Source organism: Entelurus aequoreus, linkage group LG14 (assembly GCF_033978785.1).
Source record: "Entelurus aequoreus isolate RoL-2023_Sb linkage group LG14, RoL_Eaeq_v1.1, whole genome shotgun sequence".
In the NCBI taxonomy this organism is placed as follows: domain Eukaryota; kingdom Metazoa; phylum Chordata; class Actinopteri; order Syngnathiformes; family Syngnathidae; genus Entelurus; species Entelurus aequoreus.
Window position 1 is genome coordinate 48,582,907 of NC_084744.1, and position 19,964 is coordinate 48,602,870.

Sequence of the window (19,964 nt, forward strand, 5' to 3'; positions counted from 1 at the left end):
AGTGTGTGTGTGAGAACCATTGGTACTTTATCTTAATTTAACTTTTTTATTTTGAAAATGTTACATAAAATGAGTTACCCAGACCCAAAAAAATAAAACAATGCACCAAAATGTATTTTATTGCTAATTCTATGTAGGGATGGGTACTGTTCACATTTGAACAATACGATACCTATTCCCAGTATCTGGGAATTGTTTCTGGTACTCAACGGTACCAATTTTTGGTATTTTTGTGTGTGCTAATAAATGTTAATAGTTTGATAATAAAATTTTGTTTTTTTAATGTCACATTTATAATTCAGCTATTTTTTTGCCATGTAGTTACACTTCCAGGACATTAGATGGCAGTACTGTATAGGCTAACTATTAGGGGTGTGGGAAAAAATCAATTCGAATTCAAATCGCCATTCTCACGTTGTACGATTCAGTATCGATTCTCATTTTTTAAAAATCGATTTTTATTTTTTAAAAATAACAATTTAATTAATCAATCCAACAAAACAATACACAGCAATACCATAACAATGCAATCCAGTTCCAAAACCAAACCCGACCCAGCAACACTCAGAACTGCAATAAACAGAGCAATTGAGAGGACACTAGAGATGCGCGGATAGGCAATTATTTCATCCGCAACCACATCACAAAAGTCGTCATCCACCCGCCATCACCCGAACCAACATTTTATCAAAACCACACCCGCCCGCCACCCGCCCGTTGTTATATATCTAATATAAACGACATAAATATTTTGCCTGTTAAAGAAAGGAGACTGATCCAATGCAGCAGAGACATTCAATGTGTGCCACGCATTAATATCTCTTGGCCACGCATTAGTGGCTAAGAGATATTAATGCGTGATAATATTATTTATCATTATTATAAAATTATTGTCATTTCCATTAAGAAAGTGTTGACTATTGTTGCCCATGCCCTCAGATCAGGAGTGCGTTCCTCACACTTTGTGTGCACAGTTGCAGCAAGCAGAACGATGCTTTTAAGAAGTTAAAAAAATGTTTTAGAAAGACTAGGCCTATATTTTCGTTAGGTAAAAAAAATGTTCTGAATTTATTTCAATGAATATTAACTTGTTAACGTTATAATGCTCAAATAGGGACGAGGCCGGGGTGCACAGTGAAACAGTGAACAATTTCGCGACAAAAATTAACCTTTATTGATTGATCTGCAGCCATGACAAAATATCAGACAATTTCCATTGTCAACGACAGGCAGGAAAATAAAGATAAACACATAGCCTATGTTGTAGGCATAAGCATAGGCTCAAACGTTTTTAAGTTGAAAAAAAAAAAAAAAAAAAAATGTGCCTCATAAGCCTTAGGCTGTCAATCACACGCACAAACTTAAATTATACAATAACATATGTATGTCATCCCTATTTAAACACAAATAAATTAAATAAATAATAATAATAAATTACCTGCAACTTATTGGCCAAGGCAAATAGCTGAAGGGGGGAAATCAAACCCATCAGACTGCACTTTATCATCAAACTTGAATTATAATGAAAATAGACGGTCGCGACAAACAAAGCAGGCTAAATAGCCTTACAGTGTAGCCAATCGGAGAAGCTCTTCACTTGAAAGCGAGGCCAAATAATTAACACACAGTAGTATATCTCGAATAGAAAAAAAACACAATAAACAACGCAATGGCCTTAATTCCTTTGCATTGTAGTGCGCCCAAACAACACGTAACCATCAAAATTATTCAGCTGACCGAACTCAATATAGGTTAGACATGGGCTTATTTGGTATAGCCTATACGTAGACTAATTCGTTTAACATATCCAACCGTACGTCTACTTACTTTTTTTTTTTTGTTAGCACTATGCAGGAATAAAATGGCATCTACAGTGCCAGGATTCAGGCGAGAGCGCCTGGCCTTTAAAATGCGCCCTGCTGCGCTGAAGGAGCGCTCACTTGCGGCACTTGTTGCTGGGACGCATAGGATTCTCTTGGCAAGGTGTTGTAGTCGTGGGAATGATTGTCCTTGTTTCCCCCAAAATAATTGACAGTTTCAAAGAGTGCTGCTCGTTTTTCGTATGAGGGTAACAACATTTAACTATGTATGAGGTGGCGACTTGTCCAGGGTGTACCCTGCCTTCCGCCCGATTGTAGCTGAGATAGGCTCCAGCGCCCCCCGCGACCCCAAAGGGAATAAGCGGTAGAAAATGGATGGATGGATGGATATATATTTCCGAATTGGTTCAACCGCCACCCCCCCGAATCTATTTAAAATCTATTTTTTTCGTCATGTCACCCGCCCGACCCGCGGTTTATCCGCGGACTCCGCGGTTGTGCCCGCAAACCGCGCATCTCTAGAGGACACACAAACATGACACAGAACAATCCAAAAGTAGTGAAACAAAAATGAATATTATCAACAACAGTATCAATATTATAACAATTTCAACATAGCAGTGATTAAAAATCCCTCATTGACATTATCATTAGACATCTATTAAAAAAAAAAAAGAACAATAGTGTGACAGTGGCTTACACCTGCATCGCATCTCATAAACTTGACAACACACTGTGTCCAATATTTTACACAAAGATAAAATAAGTCATATTTTTGGTTCATTTAATAGTTAAAACAAATTTACATTATTGCAATCAGTTGATAAAACATTGTCCTTTACAATTATAAAAGCTTTTTACAAAAATCTACTACTCTGCTTGCATGTCAGCAGACTGGGGTAGATCCTGCTGAAATCTTATGTATTGAATGAATAGAGAATTGTTTTGAATCGAGAATCGCGTTGAATCGAAAAAATCGATTTATAATCGAATCGTGACCCCAAGAATCGATATTGAATCGAATCGTGGGACACCCAAAGATTCGCAGCCCTACTAACTATGGTATGTTGGCTAACTAGGAAGTAGCTTTTTCCAGAAGACTTAAGTTAAAGTACCAATGATTGTCACACACATGTGTTTTGTTGCGCCCTACAAAGGTTTAATACTGTAAATGTTGGGCTTATTACACACCAGCTGTTTGATTCTAAAATTCATCCTAGTTGTAGTTGTCATTACCACATTTGGAGGTGTTGAAATGGCCATGTAAAATTGCTTAGTAGCCTGTCTATGGCAAATCCAATGTAAATTAGCATCAAACTAGCGCATTTTGGAAGAGTGGAGCCTTACTTTACGTCGGAGTGTTTTCTACCAAGCATATTTGCTTTGTTAGTGTTTGGCTGAGTGCTGCTCGGCTGATTGTTCAAGTGAGTTATGGTGTTTAGTGCAACAAAGGTATCGAAATATTGCACCGTTTGATTTTACGTGAATCAATACTAAGTAGTACCAAGGGAATTTGGTCGGTGCCAATAAAAGTACCAAATATAGTACCCACCCCTAATCTTATGTATTTATTGGTACCCTGGCACTTTAACATTTGCTGTTACGGTCATTGTATGCATTTTTTTCAAAATAAAAAAGCTGACATGATTAGGTAAGGGTTTAAAAAAAAAAAGATTTTCGAATGAATCGCGATTCTTACCTGTAACGATTCTTATTTAAATAAACATAAAAAATAAATCGATTTTAAATATATTGTAACTTTTTTTTTTTTTTACCTGACTTGTCCAAACACTGTTGACAATTATATTGTTGATGTAGGTGATCTATATCTGCTGTACAGATTTACTTTAAGTGTCGTATACTTCTCCTGTTTGCCATATTTGACTTTATTTAATGTTTGGGTATCATTTTATTCAACAAAAGTAATATAGGAATTTATCAGAGCTATCATTTATTTTATGGAGGAATGTAGTTAATCATAGAACTGGCACAAAATGTTATTAAAAAAATTATTGATTTTGAATCGAGAATCGATTCTGAATCGAATCGAATCATTACCCCTAAGAACTGAATCGTGTGGTGTCCAAAGATTCACAGCCCCGAGTTAAAAAATATCTAAAAATATTTGTTTAAACAAAACATGTTTGCTGTTTTTTATTCAGGACTGAAGTTGATTAGGAGTTTTGAGCAAAAAAATAAATAAATGAATCTAAACATTTCTATCCATGCTTAACTCCCTGAGACCTTTTTTGTCCCAGTGTTACTTAACTGGGCGTAAATGATTTCCTCAATGTATCATTGATATCTAAAATAATTGAAATAAAATGTTTTAAATCAAACATAAAAATTTAAAAAAACTCTTAGGAAAAAACATCAGTAACACAACCAAAATGATGGCCAAGGGCTGAGCAAAAACGGACCTGAAGCATTTTTAGGGGTAAAAGTTGAATTGAGAACTTGAAGACAAAAATGCATTTTTAACACATTTTTAAAATAATACTTAATATTAATAAATTGAGTCACCTAAAACACAAAGCTGACATAACGTTTTGTCTTCAAATGTTTATAATATCGGTTTTTAGCTTTTTTTTTAAAATATCAAAATGGCCCCTGCATACTCAGACTTTTCTTTATGTGGCCCTTGTTGGAAAAAATTTAGACCCCCTGATCTAAAATATTAGAAGCTCTCAAATTAAAAGGGAAATAGAATAAAAATATAAACAAAGTTTAGTTAGTTAGTTAATCTTAAAAACATATATGTGAATTAATTCATTTGAAAATGTAAAATAATAAACACTGTTAAATGTGTAACTGAACATTAATATTTTCATACAGGCAGAATTTTGGACACACTAGTTTATGCAGTCACACAATCTTAATAATATTAGTAGTATTGTAATATTTTGACAGGAGGGGCCCGCAGTATATTTAGGAAAAAACAAAAACAGTAAAAATGTGAGAGAAAAATCAAATCAAATCAAATCAACTTTATTTATAAAGCACATTTAAAATTTACCACAGGGGTAGCCAAAGTGCTGTACAATGGGCAGGTTAAAAGATAATACGAGAACCGAGCAAACACAACACAACACAACACAAACAGAACACGATAAAAAATAAATAAATAAAATATAAAAACATAAAAACATAAAAACAGGTTCACAGCAGGTGTATTATGGGGCGCCATTGCAGGATGGATATCACTCAGTGTTAAAAGCCATGGAATAAAAGTATGTTTTTAAGAGAGATTTAAAAACAGGAAGAGAGGAGGCTTGTCTAACACTCAGAGGTAGGTCGTTCCAGAGCTTGGGAGCAGCAGCAGCGAAAGCTCTGTCACCTCTAAGCTTCAGCCTTGTGTCCGGGACCGTCAGTAGCAGCTGATCGGCTGATCTTAGGGATCGGGTGGGGCAGTAAGGCTGAAGGAGGTCGGAGAGATATGTTGGCGCGAGGTTGTTTAGACATTTAAAAACAAATAAAAGGAGTTTAAAATTGATTCTGTAACGCACAGGGAGCCAGTGAAGGGACGCTAATATAGGGGTGATGTGCTCACGTCTGTGGGTCTGTGTTAGCAGACGAGCAGCAGAGTTCTGCACGAGCTGCAGGCGGGCGAGGGAGGCCTGGCTAATGCCTACACACAGGGCATTGTAGTAGTCTAAACGAGTCGAGATAAAGGCATGGATTAATTTCTCGAGATCATGTCCTGATAGAAGCGGTTTCACTTTCGCTATTTGGCGTAATTGATAAAAGCTTTTTTGTACGACGCTGCTGATTTGTTTTTCGAATTTAAAATCTGAGTCGAACTTTACCCCCAGGTTTGTGACACAGTCGCTGAGATACGGGGTCAGAGTGCCGAGGTCAACGTTGGGGGAGGGGGAGCGACTTGGACCGAACAACATAACTTCTGTTTTGTCTTCATTTAGGCTCAGGAAGTTAGCTGAAAGACAGGCTTTGATGTCGTGCAGGCAGTCAATAAGACGTTGAACCGTGTTATTTTGTGCCATGGGAAAATAAATCTGGCAATCATCGGCATAAAAATGAAATGCAATATCGTACTTCCTAAAAATAGAACCAAGGGGGAGAAGGTAAAGCGCAAATAAGATTGGGGCAAGGATTGAGCCCTGGGGAACCCCATGTGGTAAAGGAGCTGTGGAAGACATAAAACTGTCTATTTTTACACAAAAACTCCTGTCGGTTAGGTACGAACGGACCAGTTGAGGGCGGCGCCCTTAATGCCAACACAGTTCTCAAGACGAGTGATTAAGGTGGCGTGGTCGACGGTGTCGAAAGCAGCAGACAGATCAAAAAGCACCAGGACAACATATTTACCAGAATCAGTTGACAGGAGGATATCGTTAAAAACTTTTAAAAGCGCTGACTCTGTGCTGTGGAGGGCTTTAAAACCGGACTGGAACAACTCAGTGATACCATTATCCTCTAAGAAGGGCAACAATTGACTGTAGACAACCTTCTCTAATATTTTAGAAATGTATGGAAGATTAGAGATAGGTCGAAGGTTAGAGAGGAGAGAGGGGTCGAGGCTTGGTTTTTTAAGTAGAGGTCGTACCACTGCATGTTTAAACTCTACTGGAACTATTCCAGAAGAGAGGCTACTATTGATAATGTTAAGGACACTTGATCCAATAGTAGCAAGTACCTCCTTAAACAGGCAAGGTGGGAGGGCATCTGCAGGAGAACCAGAGGGCTTCATATGACTAACTGTGTCATTTAAAACAGAAAAGGACACCGGCTCAAACTGATGGAAAACAGAAGAGAAATGCAGAGGAACAGAAGGGTCATATGAAGGCTGAGATAAACTGGCTCTAGTTGACACAATTTTGTCAGTGAAAAAATGGAGACAATTTTCACAGAATTCAAAAGAAGCATCAAAACCAACAGATTTGGGAGCATCAATGACAGTGTTAATAGTTTTAAACAGAACTCTGGGGTTGTTACAGTTAGAAGATATAATCTGAGATAGATATATATTCATCTCTGCTTTTACAGTCATCTGAAAGGATAACAGGCTTTCTTTAAAAATGGCAAAGGACACATGCAGCCTGTCTTTTTTCCATTTTCTCTCTGCCATCCTACACTTGTGCCTGGCAGCCCGAGTGACGTCATTCAACCAGGGCTGAGGCGTGGCTTTAGAGCGGTGGCACTTGAAAGGAGCGATCGTGTCCAGTGTTTGTAAACAAATAGAGTTGAAACCAGAAACCAACTCTTCAGTATTCAAACATCCAGAGGCTGCAGAATTATCCTCACAAAGAGTCGAAAAAATTGAGGAGAACAGAGCAGGAGACAAAGAATTAAACATGCGAGAGCGTTGAGGCGGAGCGCACAATTTAACCGGACACTGAGTGGGAATATCAAACAGGATCGGCATATGATCAGAGAACACAGCGTCGCAAATGTCCAAATTAAAAACACACAAACCATACGAGAGCACTAAATCGGGTGTATGCCCGCGTTCATGTGTGGAACCACATACAGATTGTACGAAGTTAAAAGAGTCAATTACATTCAGGAAGCTCCTGGAAAGCGACTCGTCTGGACAGCAGGTGTGAATATTAAAATCACCCACAATAAGGACACGATCATATTTGGGCAGGATTTCAGCCAGAAATTCAGAAAAGTCAGTTATAAAGGCAAACAATCTGAATATAATGACAAATAAGCTGATATATTCCAGCTAATAATTAATAATAAAATATTTGATCACCTATAACAGAGAGCTGACACAAAAAAAGGTATACTAAATCTGTTTTTGGCAATTTTTTTTTTTACAAAATTAAAAATATTAAAATGGCCTGACATATTTTGGACGTTTCAGTATGTGGCCCTTGGTGGAAAAAGTTTGGACATCCCTGATCTAGCGGTACGCCAAAGAATCACTTACTGAAATATTTAGACACAGTGTTACTGTTCAAAATGTGTGTAACATTACAATGGCCAAAAGTATTAAATGTACTGTCGTAGAATTTCTGACCTTTTGACCTATATTTCTTGTCTATTAAGAATGTCTGCTCATTTTCAATTCTCTTCTATTTTTGTGCCATTGAATGGACCAGTTGTGGGACAAAGGTGAATATGGAGTTATGCCAACCTGTCTACAGAATGTTTAGATTTTCCAAATATGACTAAGAGATACGAGGTTGTTTTGGAACAGACAAACCAAAACAAAACAATCATGACGCACGAGATAAAAAACAGTGACGCACAAGAGACATATAAAAAATGGCAGAAGACCGGGACTCATCAGAGATTTTGGCTTGTGTGTGTCTTGTTTGCTCCGGAGTACATGTGGTTTGTCTGCACGGCCAACTCAATTCAACCTGCACTTCTGATAATGGGTAAATACATTTGTTGTACTAAACTACTTTTGTTGCTGCTTAAGCTTCGGACAATCCACTACAGTACTTAAACCAAATATTAAATGTACGATAAAGCAGTATAAATATGACTTCAATATGTGAGTTGATGTGCAGTTATGTTACGTTTATATCTAAAAAAATATATGGTTTGCTTACCTTGGCGGTTGTTGCTCACTTCTGATTGGCTGACACTCGAAACAGAAGGTGGGGGCGACTTTCTTAGGGTGAGGGCGAGTCGTCGCTTTCTTGGCTTGGCTTCGCAAGGCTGGAAACTTCCCACTGCATAAATGCCCTGAATACAAATATACACTGAATGTCAGTGGTGTGCTGTCAGGGCCAGCAAGGCCTTCTCTCTACCTAACATAACCAGATCATAATTAAAGATAAAAGTCATTTTTAATTTACTTTCATAAATATCTAAAAGCTGTGATGAGGTGGCGACTTGTCCAGGGTGTACCCCGCCTTCCGCCCGATTGTAGCTGAGATAGGCTCCAGCGCCCCCCGCGACCCCGAAGGGAATAAGCGGTAGAAAATGGATGGATGGAAATATCTAAAAGTATTCATATTCTCTTCATGTCACTCCTTCCAGTGCTGTTGTTTTTAGTTTAGAGTTTTTATCCAATCAGAATTCAGCTAGCTTATGTTGCCATGCTGTACCAAATCTGCCTGAGGCCTTCAGAATCAACAATGCGGGCGTTCGTGCACTGTAAGCGAAAAGGGACATACAGTGATAGACAGTTGTGATAGCCAATCAGATGGCGAGTTGTTCTAGATGGCATAAGGCAGATATATATTGTGATTTTATGAGCTAGGTACCATAAGAACTCCATTACCCAGCATGCCACAGTGCATGCGCAGTAGCCCCGTTTATGTTGTAGCTAGATGTTTTTGAAGAGCACGCTGTGGAGTAAACTAAGAACTCAGCCAACACGCCTCGCCTGCATCTTTTACGATTAGACAAGACAGCACATATATTTGCAAGGCCATTTTCAAGAAGGATATTTAAAGAGAAATTATATCTTGTGAGACCATGTCGGCCAACCCCGGAAGCTAGCTTCGTTGTCCCGTCGATGAAATGGGGAAATGCCCGCTACACAACGAGCGGCACCACTGGCTTATACGGCGTCGAATGGTTTCTACTAGGGCTGGGCGATATGGCCTTTTCTTAATATCTCAATATTTTTAGGCCATGTCACGATACACATTATATATCTCGATATTTTGCCTTAGCCTTGAATGAACACTTGATGCATATAATCAAAGCAGTATGATGATTCTATGTGTCTACATTAAAACATTCTTGTTCATACTGCATTAATATATGCTCATTTTAAACTTTCATGCAGAGAGGGAAATCACAACTAAGTCAATTGACCAAAAGTGTATTTATTAAACAGTTATTAAGCAGTGGCACAAACATTCATGTCATTTCAAAACAGAAAGTGCAAGATTGTCAGAGACATTTTAAAACAAGCCATGAGTGCACTTTTGTGCATGATGTCACTAAGATGACATATCAAAACAACACTAAATTAAAGAGCACTTTTTGTACAGAACGCCACTACAATAGTTTAAAACAAATAAAGTGCACTTTTGTGCATGATGTCACACAATATATTTCAATAACTGTCAAATAAAAATGAGCTGCATAATAGGAAATCAAATAGTGTATGTCCTTCGCTATGTGGTAGGTTCCTGCGGACGTTATCTCCTTCTGTTTTTGACTATTTTTTTCATACGGTGTTGATCTGGAAATGGTTGCCTCGGTATTTTGTTGGTGTGGCACCGAACGGAGATGTTGACATGCGGAGTAAGCACTCTTCATTCTCTAGCAGGTGACTTTTCAAATGATGCTACACATTAGCAGTGCTGCTACTTTTTGTAGCAACGCTTTGCCCCACACTTGACAAATTACGGTTGTCTGTTCGACATATTCCCACTTGAAGCCAAACCACCGCCAGACGATGGACCACCTGCTGTTTTTCTTGGGAACTAATTCTTCCTTCATTTGCTACCAGATTCGCACTTTCTTTCTCTCGTATTACCACTCGCACCACAGCTAACGTTACACGCGAGGACGTATTCGTATGTGACGTATGTAAGAAGGAGCGGGTGTTTTATGTCACTGTGAGAAGCAGAGACAACAAAGAGTGAGAAGAGCCTGTAGTATAATGCCTGCAGCTAAAAGCAACTGCGTGAGAACGTAAACTCGAATATCACGATATAGTCATATTCTATATCGCACAGAGACAAACCCGCGATATATTGAGTATATCGATATATCGCCCAGCCCTAGGTTCTACAAATTGTGAGCACAAAAATGTTATTTCTTTATTTTTTCACGTTTAATATGTTTTTTGCAATTTTTATTTTGACAGTACCACATAAGATATGTTTTAATTGCTGATGCAGGTTTATTGATTTTTAAATGCGCCAGAAAATAACCCATTTTGTACACTGTTGATTGAGTTTGATTGATTGAGACTTTTATTAGTAGGTTGCACAGTGAAGTACATATTCCGTACAATTGACCACTAAATGGTAACGCCCGAATACGTTTTTCAACTTGTTTAAGTCGGGGTCCACTTAAATTGATTCATGATACAGATATATACTATCATATATACTATCATCATAATGATGTGGTTCAATGCGTAGTAAATGTGTATTTGTATAGTATTTCTCCAGAAATGATCATGTGGTGACATAAATTATGGTATTTTGAGAGGTAATCATTGAAGTCGGACATCACTGAAGGCCTAGGGTGGGAAACGCACGGCCCGCCACTGCTGAATGTACAATACTCGATATGTTGTACGTACGTATATATGTATGTTTATGCATGTATGTACTGTATGTATGTACACTGTCAAAGATACACTGTGAATGTACAGTCCAAATATACACTGTGACTGTACAGTACTTGGAAATGTATGTATGTACTGTATGTATGTATGTATGTACATTACAGGCCAAAAGTTTGGACACACTTTCTCATTCAGTGTGTTTTCTTTATTTTCGTGACTATTACATTGTAGATTGTCACTGAAGGCATCAAAACTTTGAATAAACAAATGTGGAGTTATGTACTTAACAAAAAAAGTGATATACCTGAAACATGTTTTATATTCTAGTTTCTTCAAAATAGCCACCCTTTGCTCTGATTACTGCTTTGCACACTCTTGGCATTCTCTCGATGAGCTTCAAGAGGTAGTCACCTGAAATGGTTTTCACTTCACAGGTGTCATAGTTTTGATGCCGTCAGTGACAATCTACAAGGTAAATAGTCATGAAAATAAAGAAAATGCATTGAAATGAGAAGGTGTGTCCAAACTTTTGGCCTGTACTGTATGTATGTATATGTATGTATGTATGTATGTACACTGTCAAAGATACACTGTGAATGTACAGTATATATACTGTATATATATATACACACTGTGAATGTACAGTACTTGGAAATGTCGTTTGTATGTATGTATGTATTTATGTATGTATGGACACTGTCAAAGATACACTGTGAATGTACAGTACTTGGAAATGTTGCACGCATGTATGTATGTATGTATATATATGTGTATGTATGTATGTACAGTCAAAGACACACTGTGAATGTACGGTACTCATAAATGTTGTACGTATGCATGTATGTATGTATGTATGTATGTATGTACTGTATGTATGTACACTGTCAAAGAGATACTGTGAATGATCAGTACTCGTAAATGTTGTACGTATGTATGTATATGTGTATGTATGTATGCACATTGTCAAAGATACACTGTAAATGTACAGTACTCTTAAATGTTGTATGTATGTATATGCATGTATGTATGTACTGTATATATGTACACTGTCAGTTACACTGTGAATGTACAGTACTCGTAAATGTTGTACATATGTATGTATGTATGTATATGTGTATGTATGTATGTACGCTGTCAAAGATACACTGTGAATGTACAGTACTCGTAAATGTTGTATGAACGTATATATGTATGTATGTATGTATGTATGTATTTACACTGTCAAAGATACACTGGGAATGTACAGTACTTGTAAATGTTGTATGAACGTATATATGTATGTATGTATGTATGTATGTATGTATGTATGTATGTATGTATGTATGTATGTACACTGTCAAAGATACACTGTGAATGTACAGTACTCGTAAATGTTACATGTATATATGTATGTATGTATGTATGTATATGTGTATGTATGTATGTACACTATCAAAGATACACTGTGAATGTACAGTACTCGTAAATGTTGTACGTATGTATGTATATATGTATGTACACTGTCAAAGATACACTGTGAATGTACAGTACTCGTAAATGTTGTACGTATGTATGTATATGTGTATGTATGTATGTACACTGTCAAAGATACACTCTGAATGTACAGTACTCGTAAATGTTGCATGTATGTATGTACTGTATGTATGTACACTGTCAAATATACACTGTGAATGTACAGTACTCGTAAATGTTGTACGTATGTATGTATATGTGTATGTATGTATGTACACTGTCAAAGATACACTCTGAATGTACAGTACTCGTAAATGTTGCATGTATGTATGTACTGTATGTATGTACACTGTCAAATATACACTGTGAATGTACAGTACTCGTAAATGTTGTACGTATGTATGTATATGTGTATGTATGTATGTACACTGTCAAAGATACACTGTGAATGTACAGTACTCGTAAATGTTGTACGTATGTACAGTATGTATATGTGTATGTAGGTATGTACACTGTCAAAGATACACTCTGAATGTACAGTACTCGTAAATGTATGTATGTATGTACTGTATGTATGTACACTGTCAAAGATACACTGTATGTATGTATGTATGTATGTATGTATATGTATGTATGTATGTATGTACTGTATGTATGTACACTGTCAAATATACACTGTGAATGTACAGTACTCGTAAATGTTGTACGTATGTATGTATATGTGTATGTATGTATGTACACTGTCAAAGATACACTGTGAATGTACAGTACTCGTAAATGTTGTACGTATGTACAGTATGTATATGTGTATGTAGGTATGTACACTGTCAAAGATACACTCTGAATGTACAGTACTCGTAAATGTATGTATGTATGTATGTACTGTATGTATGTACACTGTCAAAGATACACTGTATGTATGTATGTATGTATGTATGTATATGTATGTATGTATGTACTGTATGTATGTACACTGTCAAAGATACACTGTGAATGTACAGTACTCGGAAATGTTGAACGTACGTATGTATGTATGTATGTATGTATGTATGTATGTATGTATGTATGTATTTACACTGTCAAAGATACACTGTGAACGTACAGTACTCGTAAATGTTGTACATATGTATGTATATGTGTCTGTATGTATGTATGTATGTACACTGTCAAAGATAAACTGTGAATGTACAGTACTCGTAAATGTTGTGTGTATGCATGTATGTATGTATGTATGTATTTACAAAGTCAAAGATACACTGTGAATGTACAGTACTCTGAACTATTGTATGAACATATATATATGTATTACATTATATACCACTGTATTACTACTGTACAACTACTACTACTACTACTACTACTACTACTACTGTACTACTACTACTATTATACTACTATTACTACTAATTGTGTACTACTACTACTGTAGTACTACTACTGTACTACTACTACTATTGTACTACTACTACTACTACTACTAGTGTTGTAGTACTACTACTACTGCTGCTACTACTACTATTGTTGTACTACTACTGTACTACTACTGCTATTGTACTACTACTACTACTACTAGTATTGTACTACTACTACTAGTATTGTATTACTACTACTACTAATAGTATTGTACTACTATTGCTACTACTACTACTACTACTAGTATTGTTGTACTACTACTACTACTGGTATTGTACTACTAGTATTGTTGTACTACTACTACTACTGGTATTGTACTACTACTACTGCTACTACTACCATTGTTGTACTACTACTACAACTGTACACAGCCAAAAACTTGAGGTACTGGACAGAGTTACAGATGTGAGTACGTGAGCCATGAAGTTGGCGTGAGGCGCCGCACTTTTCCACATTCAGTTCACTCTCAATACGTCTCAACCTTGCCGTGAAAAAGAGCTTCCGCCAGGTTTTTGAACGTACGCACGCTTATTACATGAGGCCCCTGGTTTTGCAAGTATAATTTGATGTCTCGTTACTTCTGACTTTCTGCTTTGTTGTCTCTGTTTCTTTCTAGTTTTGTGTTACTTTTATCTGGCTTTACACCACGTTTGTGTTACTTTTACCCCAAGCAGTGTTTTCCTTTTGGACTACTTACAGTTTATTCCCAGTCTTTTTGTCTTAGTTGTACTTTTTTTTTAAATTTTTCTGGCATTATGCTTTGCTGTCCGTTACTTTTTGCCAATTTGCCTCGTCTGTTGTAAATAAAATAAACAATACAAATTATTTGCAACCATGCATCTTGGCTTCCTGCATCACAATATCTAACAGTAGCACACTAAGAGTCGAGGAACGCGTACACTTAAACTTCCTTGTCTGGCTAATTTGTGGACGTGACCCACACCTGTAGAATTGTAATGGAAAACATTTATGTGCCTTTGTATTAACTGCAGTATTACTGTGAAAAGCACATTCTGACCAGAGAATGGTCTTGTCCACATGACTCACTGTGAAAGTATCCCTTCTCATTGCTCAATTCGAAAGTGTCAGCTTCTCCATTCCAGTTAACAGTGCACCATTGTCTAAACGGTCGGTACTTCCGCTGTTGTTGTGTCATTTGCTTTCTCCCCCTTCCAAACTGAGTTTACTCCTCCCGCCCCATCCAGTATTCAGTATAAATGAAGCAAGGCACATTCCTTCCATGTGACCTGTGCTTTTTCAAATGCTCGAGATTTTCAAATAAATTTAAGAAAAACTGTTTTGTTTGACGACTTGATTAGAAAATTTCAATGTATTATAAGCAGGGGTTCTAAACCTTTTTGACCTCGGGGCACAGCTTTTCCACTACAGAGGGGCCTGGGGCCCACTCAAACATTAACACTGAATTAGTAATATTGCCCTGGATTTTAATAATATTCAGTAATTATATCTGAACTACTTACAGTATACAACCTTGTCAAATTATATGGAACCATGTGTCAATTACAAAGAGTATTATTTATTTAACACATAAACCTTAGGTCAGGCTGATTAGAAAAATAAGTACTAACCAAATATACTGCATATGAAGGGACTCGTAAATAACTGACAAAAAATACATTTACATACAATCACGTTGTGCTAAAATAAATAAACAAAATTAAGATTGAATATGTTTCTTTAGCTCCAGACTTCTTCTGTTTGTTTGATACTGCCACAAGTGGTGGAAAAGTGTATTGCAAGAATGCGAACCACAGCTGAGAAACAGATATTTTTTGGCAGCGCTCTTGGCCGCCAAAAAATATCCCTAGTAAAGAGGAAGTCAGTGTGCTTGAGGTTTCTTGATTTTCTCTGTTAGATATTGCAGTTTCTGGGTCGTCTTCTTCATTAATGTCTGCCTTTACCTTGTCTTGAAAAGGTATTTGTTACTTTGCAGGCATCGTGTTTCTACTTTAAGTGAATTTGCAGACATTACGACATGTTAGATGTCTCCTCTGACATTTTTCACATGAGCTCCTTTTATCGCCCTTTTTTGAATAATGAACAGGCTTTAAACATCTACAATACCGTTCAAAAGTTTGGGGTCACATAGAAATGTCCTTATTTTTGAAGGAAAAGCACTGTACTTTTCAATAAAGATAACTTTAAACTAGTCTTAACTTTAAAGAAATACACTCTATACATTGCTAATGTGGTAAATGACTATTCTATCTGCAAATGTCTGGTTTTTGGTGCAATATCTACATAGGTGTATAGAGGCCCATTTCCAGCAACTATCACTCCAGTGTTCTAATGGTACAATGTGTTTGCTCATTGGCTCAGAAGGCTAATTGATGATTAGAAAACCCTTGTGCAATCATGTTCACACATCTGAAAACAATTTAGCTCGTTACAGAAGCTACAAAACTGACCTTCCTTTGAGCAGATTGAGTTTCTGGAGCATCACATTTGTGGGGTCAATTAAACGCTCAAAATGGCCAGAAAAAGAGAACTTTCATCTGAAACTCGACAGTCTATTCTTGTTCTTAGAAATGAAGGCTATTCCACAAAATTGTTTGGGTGACCCCGAACTTTTGAACGGTAGTGTAAATCGGGGGTGTCCAAACTACAACCCACGGGTCAAGAGCGGCCCGCTGGTGTGTTCAGTTTGGCCCGTGAGACGTCACAAGTTCAATAAGAAATCTGACCTACAGGGTTCCTCTGACTTACTTTAAAATATCTTACAGTATAATCCCTGCAAGTTTACCACCATCCTGGTAACAATGTTTGGTAACAATTATTGTTAATGACCATGTATTGCACTTTGAAGTGTAAACAGCACAGCATTTTTATACATGACCCAATACAAACAACCTTCCCCAGTTATAGAGCAACAACAAAATATTAATTTTGAATATCTGGAAATATGATTGCTTAAAGTTTACCTCCATATTGTCAACAATGTGACTAATTATTGTTAATGACCACACATTTCACTTTGAAGTGTACACAGCACAGCATTCACTTGTATGACCCAATCCAAACAACCTTCCCTAGTCATAGCGCAACAACAAAACATTAATTTTAAATATCTGAAAATATAATCGCTTAAAGTTTACTTCCATCTTGTTAACAATGTGACTAATTCTTGTTAATGACCACCAATTGCATTTTAAAGTGTAAACAGCACAGCATTTTTATATATGGCCCAATCCAAACAACCTTCCCTAGTCATAGCGCAACAATAACAAAAACATTTAAATATCTGAAAATATGTTTGCTTAAAGTATACCCCCATCTTGTTAACAATGTGACTAATTCTTGTTAATGACTACAAATTGCACTTTGAAGTGTACACAGCACAGCATTTACTTGGATGACCCAATCCTAACCATGTACTTTCAAATAAATTCTGAGTAGCACATTTCAATGTACAGTGCAGAGGAGAGAAAATAGTGAATGCATTACCAGATAGATAGCAATGGCTGTCCCTAGCATCCATCCACAGTAGACATCCACAGGGTGGTTTCGGAACTGGATAATCCTGGTGAGTCCGGCCAAAATGGCCAACATGATGAAAGAAAACACCAAAAGAGGCTTCAGCAGCTTGGTGGAGTCCGTCAGCACCGTGTTGAAATACATCTGGAACACATTAGAATATTTTCAATATATATGCGATATTTGTCTTCCACAATTGTTCAAGTTTAAGTCCAAACTAATGGTTTTCTTTGATACTTACTAAGAAGTGTACTTACTGAGACATAGACCGCTCCAAAGGCAGCCAAGGTTGCATGCTGGGAGGGGAAGGACTTCCTGTCAGGAGAAAGGGTGTTTTTTTTAAATATATGATTTAAAGGTGGACGGGTAGTGTTTTTTTTGTTTTTGTTTTTAATGTGTAGAGGTAAAGTAGACCCTTTTATTTTGGACCAGAAATGCAAAAGATTCTACTGCTTATATCAGTCTTTCTGCAACCATGACTGTCAAGAAGGCTCACAGTGGAAAACCCATCAAGGAGGTTTTACTGGACTAATAACAAAACAAAACAAAAAAAACGTTAGGGATGTAAATTTTACAACAACTCATTCCAATTCGATTCCAATCCTTAGGGTTAAAGTTAAAGTACCAATGATTATCACTCACACACTAGGTGTGGCGAAATTATTCTCTGCATTTGAACCATCACCCTTGATCATCCCCTGGGAGGTGAGGGGAGCAGTGAGCAGCAGCATTGAGCAGCAGCATTGAGCAGCAGCAGTGGCCGCGCCCGGGAATCAGTTTTGGTGATTTAACCCCCAATTCCAACCCTTGATGCTGAGTGCCAAGCAGGGAGGTAATGCGTCCCATTTTATAGTCTGTGGTATGACTCACAACCTACCGATCTCAGGGCTGACACTCTGACAATTTGATTCAGAATCGATTCTCATGATAAATGTTTCGGTATGACAGGTAACAGGTTGCACATGTTCCTCTGATATTTGAGGTATGTGTGCAGCGAGTATATCCTTTTCAACCTATATTCAATTGAATATACTGCAAAGACAAGATACTTAATGTTCAAACTGGTAAACTTTGTTATTTTTTGCAAATATTAGCTCATTTGGAATTTGATGCCTGCAACATGTTTCAAAAAAGCTGGCACAAGTGGCCAAAAAGACTGATAAAGTTGAGGAATGCTCATCAAACACTTATTTGGAACATCCCACAGGTGAACAGGCTAATTGGGAACAGGTGGGTGCCATGATTGGGTATAAAAGCAGCTTCCATGAAATGCTCAGTCTTTCACAAACAAGGATGGGGCGAGGGTCACCACTTTGTAAACAAATGCTTGAGCAAATTGTCCAACAGTTTAAGAACAACATTTCTCAACAAGCTATTGCAAGGAATTTAGGGATTTCACCATCTCAGGTCTGTAATATCATCAAAAGGTTCAGAGAATCTGGAGAAATCACTGCACGTAAGCGATGCCCGTGACCTTCGATCTCTCAGGCGGTACTGCATCAAAAAGCGACCTCATTGTGTAAAGGATATCACCACATGGGCTCAGGAACACTTCAGAAAACCACTGTCAGTAACTAAAGTTTGTCACTACATCTGTAAGTGCAAGTTAAAACTCTACTATGCAAAGCCATTTATCAACAACACCCAGAAACGCCGCTGGCTTCGCTGGGTCCGAGCTCATCTAAGATGGACTGATGCAAAGTGGAAAAGTGTTCTGTGGTCTGATGAGTCCACATTTCAAATTTTTTTTGGAATTTGTGGACGTTGTGTCCTCCGGAACAAAGCGGAAAAGAAGACTGTTATAGGCGCAAAGTACAAAAGCTAGCATCTGTGATGGTATGGGGATGTATTAGTGCCCAAAGCATGGGTAACTTACACATCTGTGAAGGCACCATTAATGCTGAAAGGTACATACAGGTTTTGGAACAACATATGTTGCCATCCAAGCAACGTCTTTTTCATGGACGCCCCTGCTTATTTTAGCAAGACAATGCCAAGCCACATTCTGCACGTGTTACAACAGCGTGGCTTCATAGTAAAAGAGTGCGGGTACTAGACTTGCCTGCCTGTAGTCCAGACCTGTCTCCCATTGAAAATGTGTGGCGCATTATGAAGCCTAAATTACGACAACAGAGACTGTTGAAGAACTTAAGCTGTACATCAAGCAAGAATGTGAAAAAATTCCACCTGAAAACCTTCCAAAATTGGTCTCCTCAGTTCCCAAACGTTTACTGACTGTTGTTAAAAGGAAAGGCCATGTAACACAGTGGTAAAAAAATGCCCCTGTGCCAACTTTTTTGCAATGTGTTGCTACCGTTAAATTCTAAGTTATTGATTATTTGCAAAAAAGTTTTAACACTGAAACACCATCAGGAAAAGGTGCTTAAAGACGTGGCTGGCTAGCTAATGGCTAATGTCTGTCCACCAGTCAGCAGTGTTGTGACTACTCCTGAATCACTAATCCTGTCTCCATGGTGACATATACAACAAAATCATGACAATAGAATTGTTAAATTTAGTCCATAGTTATTTATGTCTAACCAAGACTCTATTATGCCCGATCATTAACTGTTGAGACGATCATTTTGACTTTCAACACACTACAC

General features: G+C 37.5%; 1 protein-coding gene across 6 annotated transcripts in view; it reads right to left on the reverse strand.

Annotated features, from left to right (window-relative positions):
* LOC133664973 (phospholipid phosphatase-related protein type 4-like) overlaps nucleotides 1-19,964 on the reverse strand; it is a 79,413-nt gene that overhangs the window by 14,918 nt on the left and 44,531 nt on the right. For all 6 annotated transcript variants that reach the window (XM_062070077.1, XM_062070076.1, XM_062070080.1 and 3 more), the window contains 3 exons: nucleotides 17,616-17,673; nucleotides 17,329-17,502; nucleotides 8,348-8,483 (listed from right to left, as the gene is read on the reverse strand). In XM_062070077.1, the coding sequence (XP_061926061.1) occupies nucleotides 8,348-8,483; nucleotides 17,329-17,502; nucleotides 17,616-17,673 (368 nt within the window). The remainder of the gene's footprint in view (nucleotides 1-8,347; nucleotides 8,484-17,328; nucleotides 17,503-17,615; nucleotides 17,674-19,964) is intronic.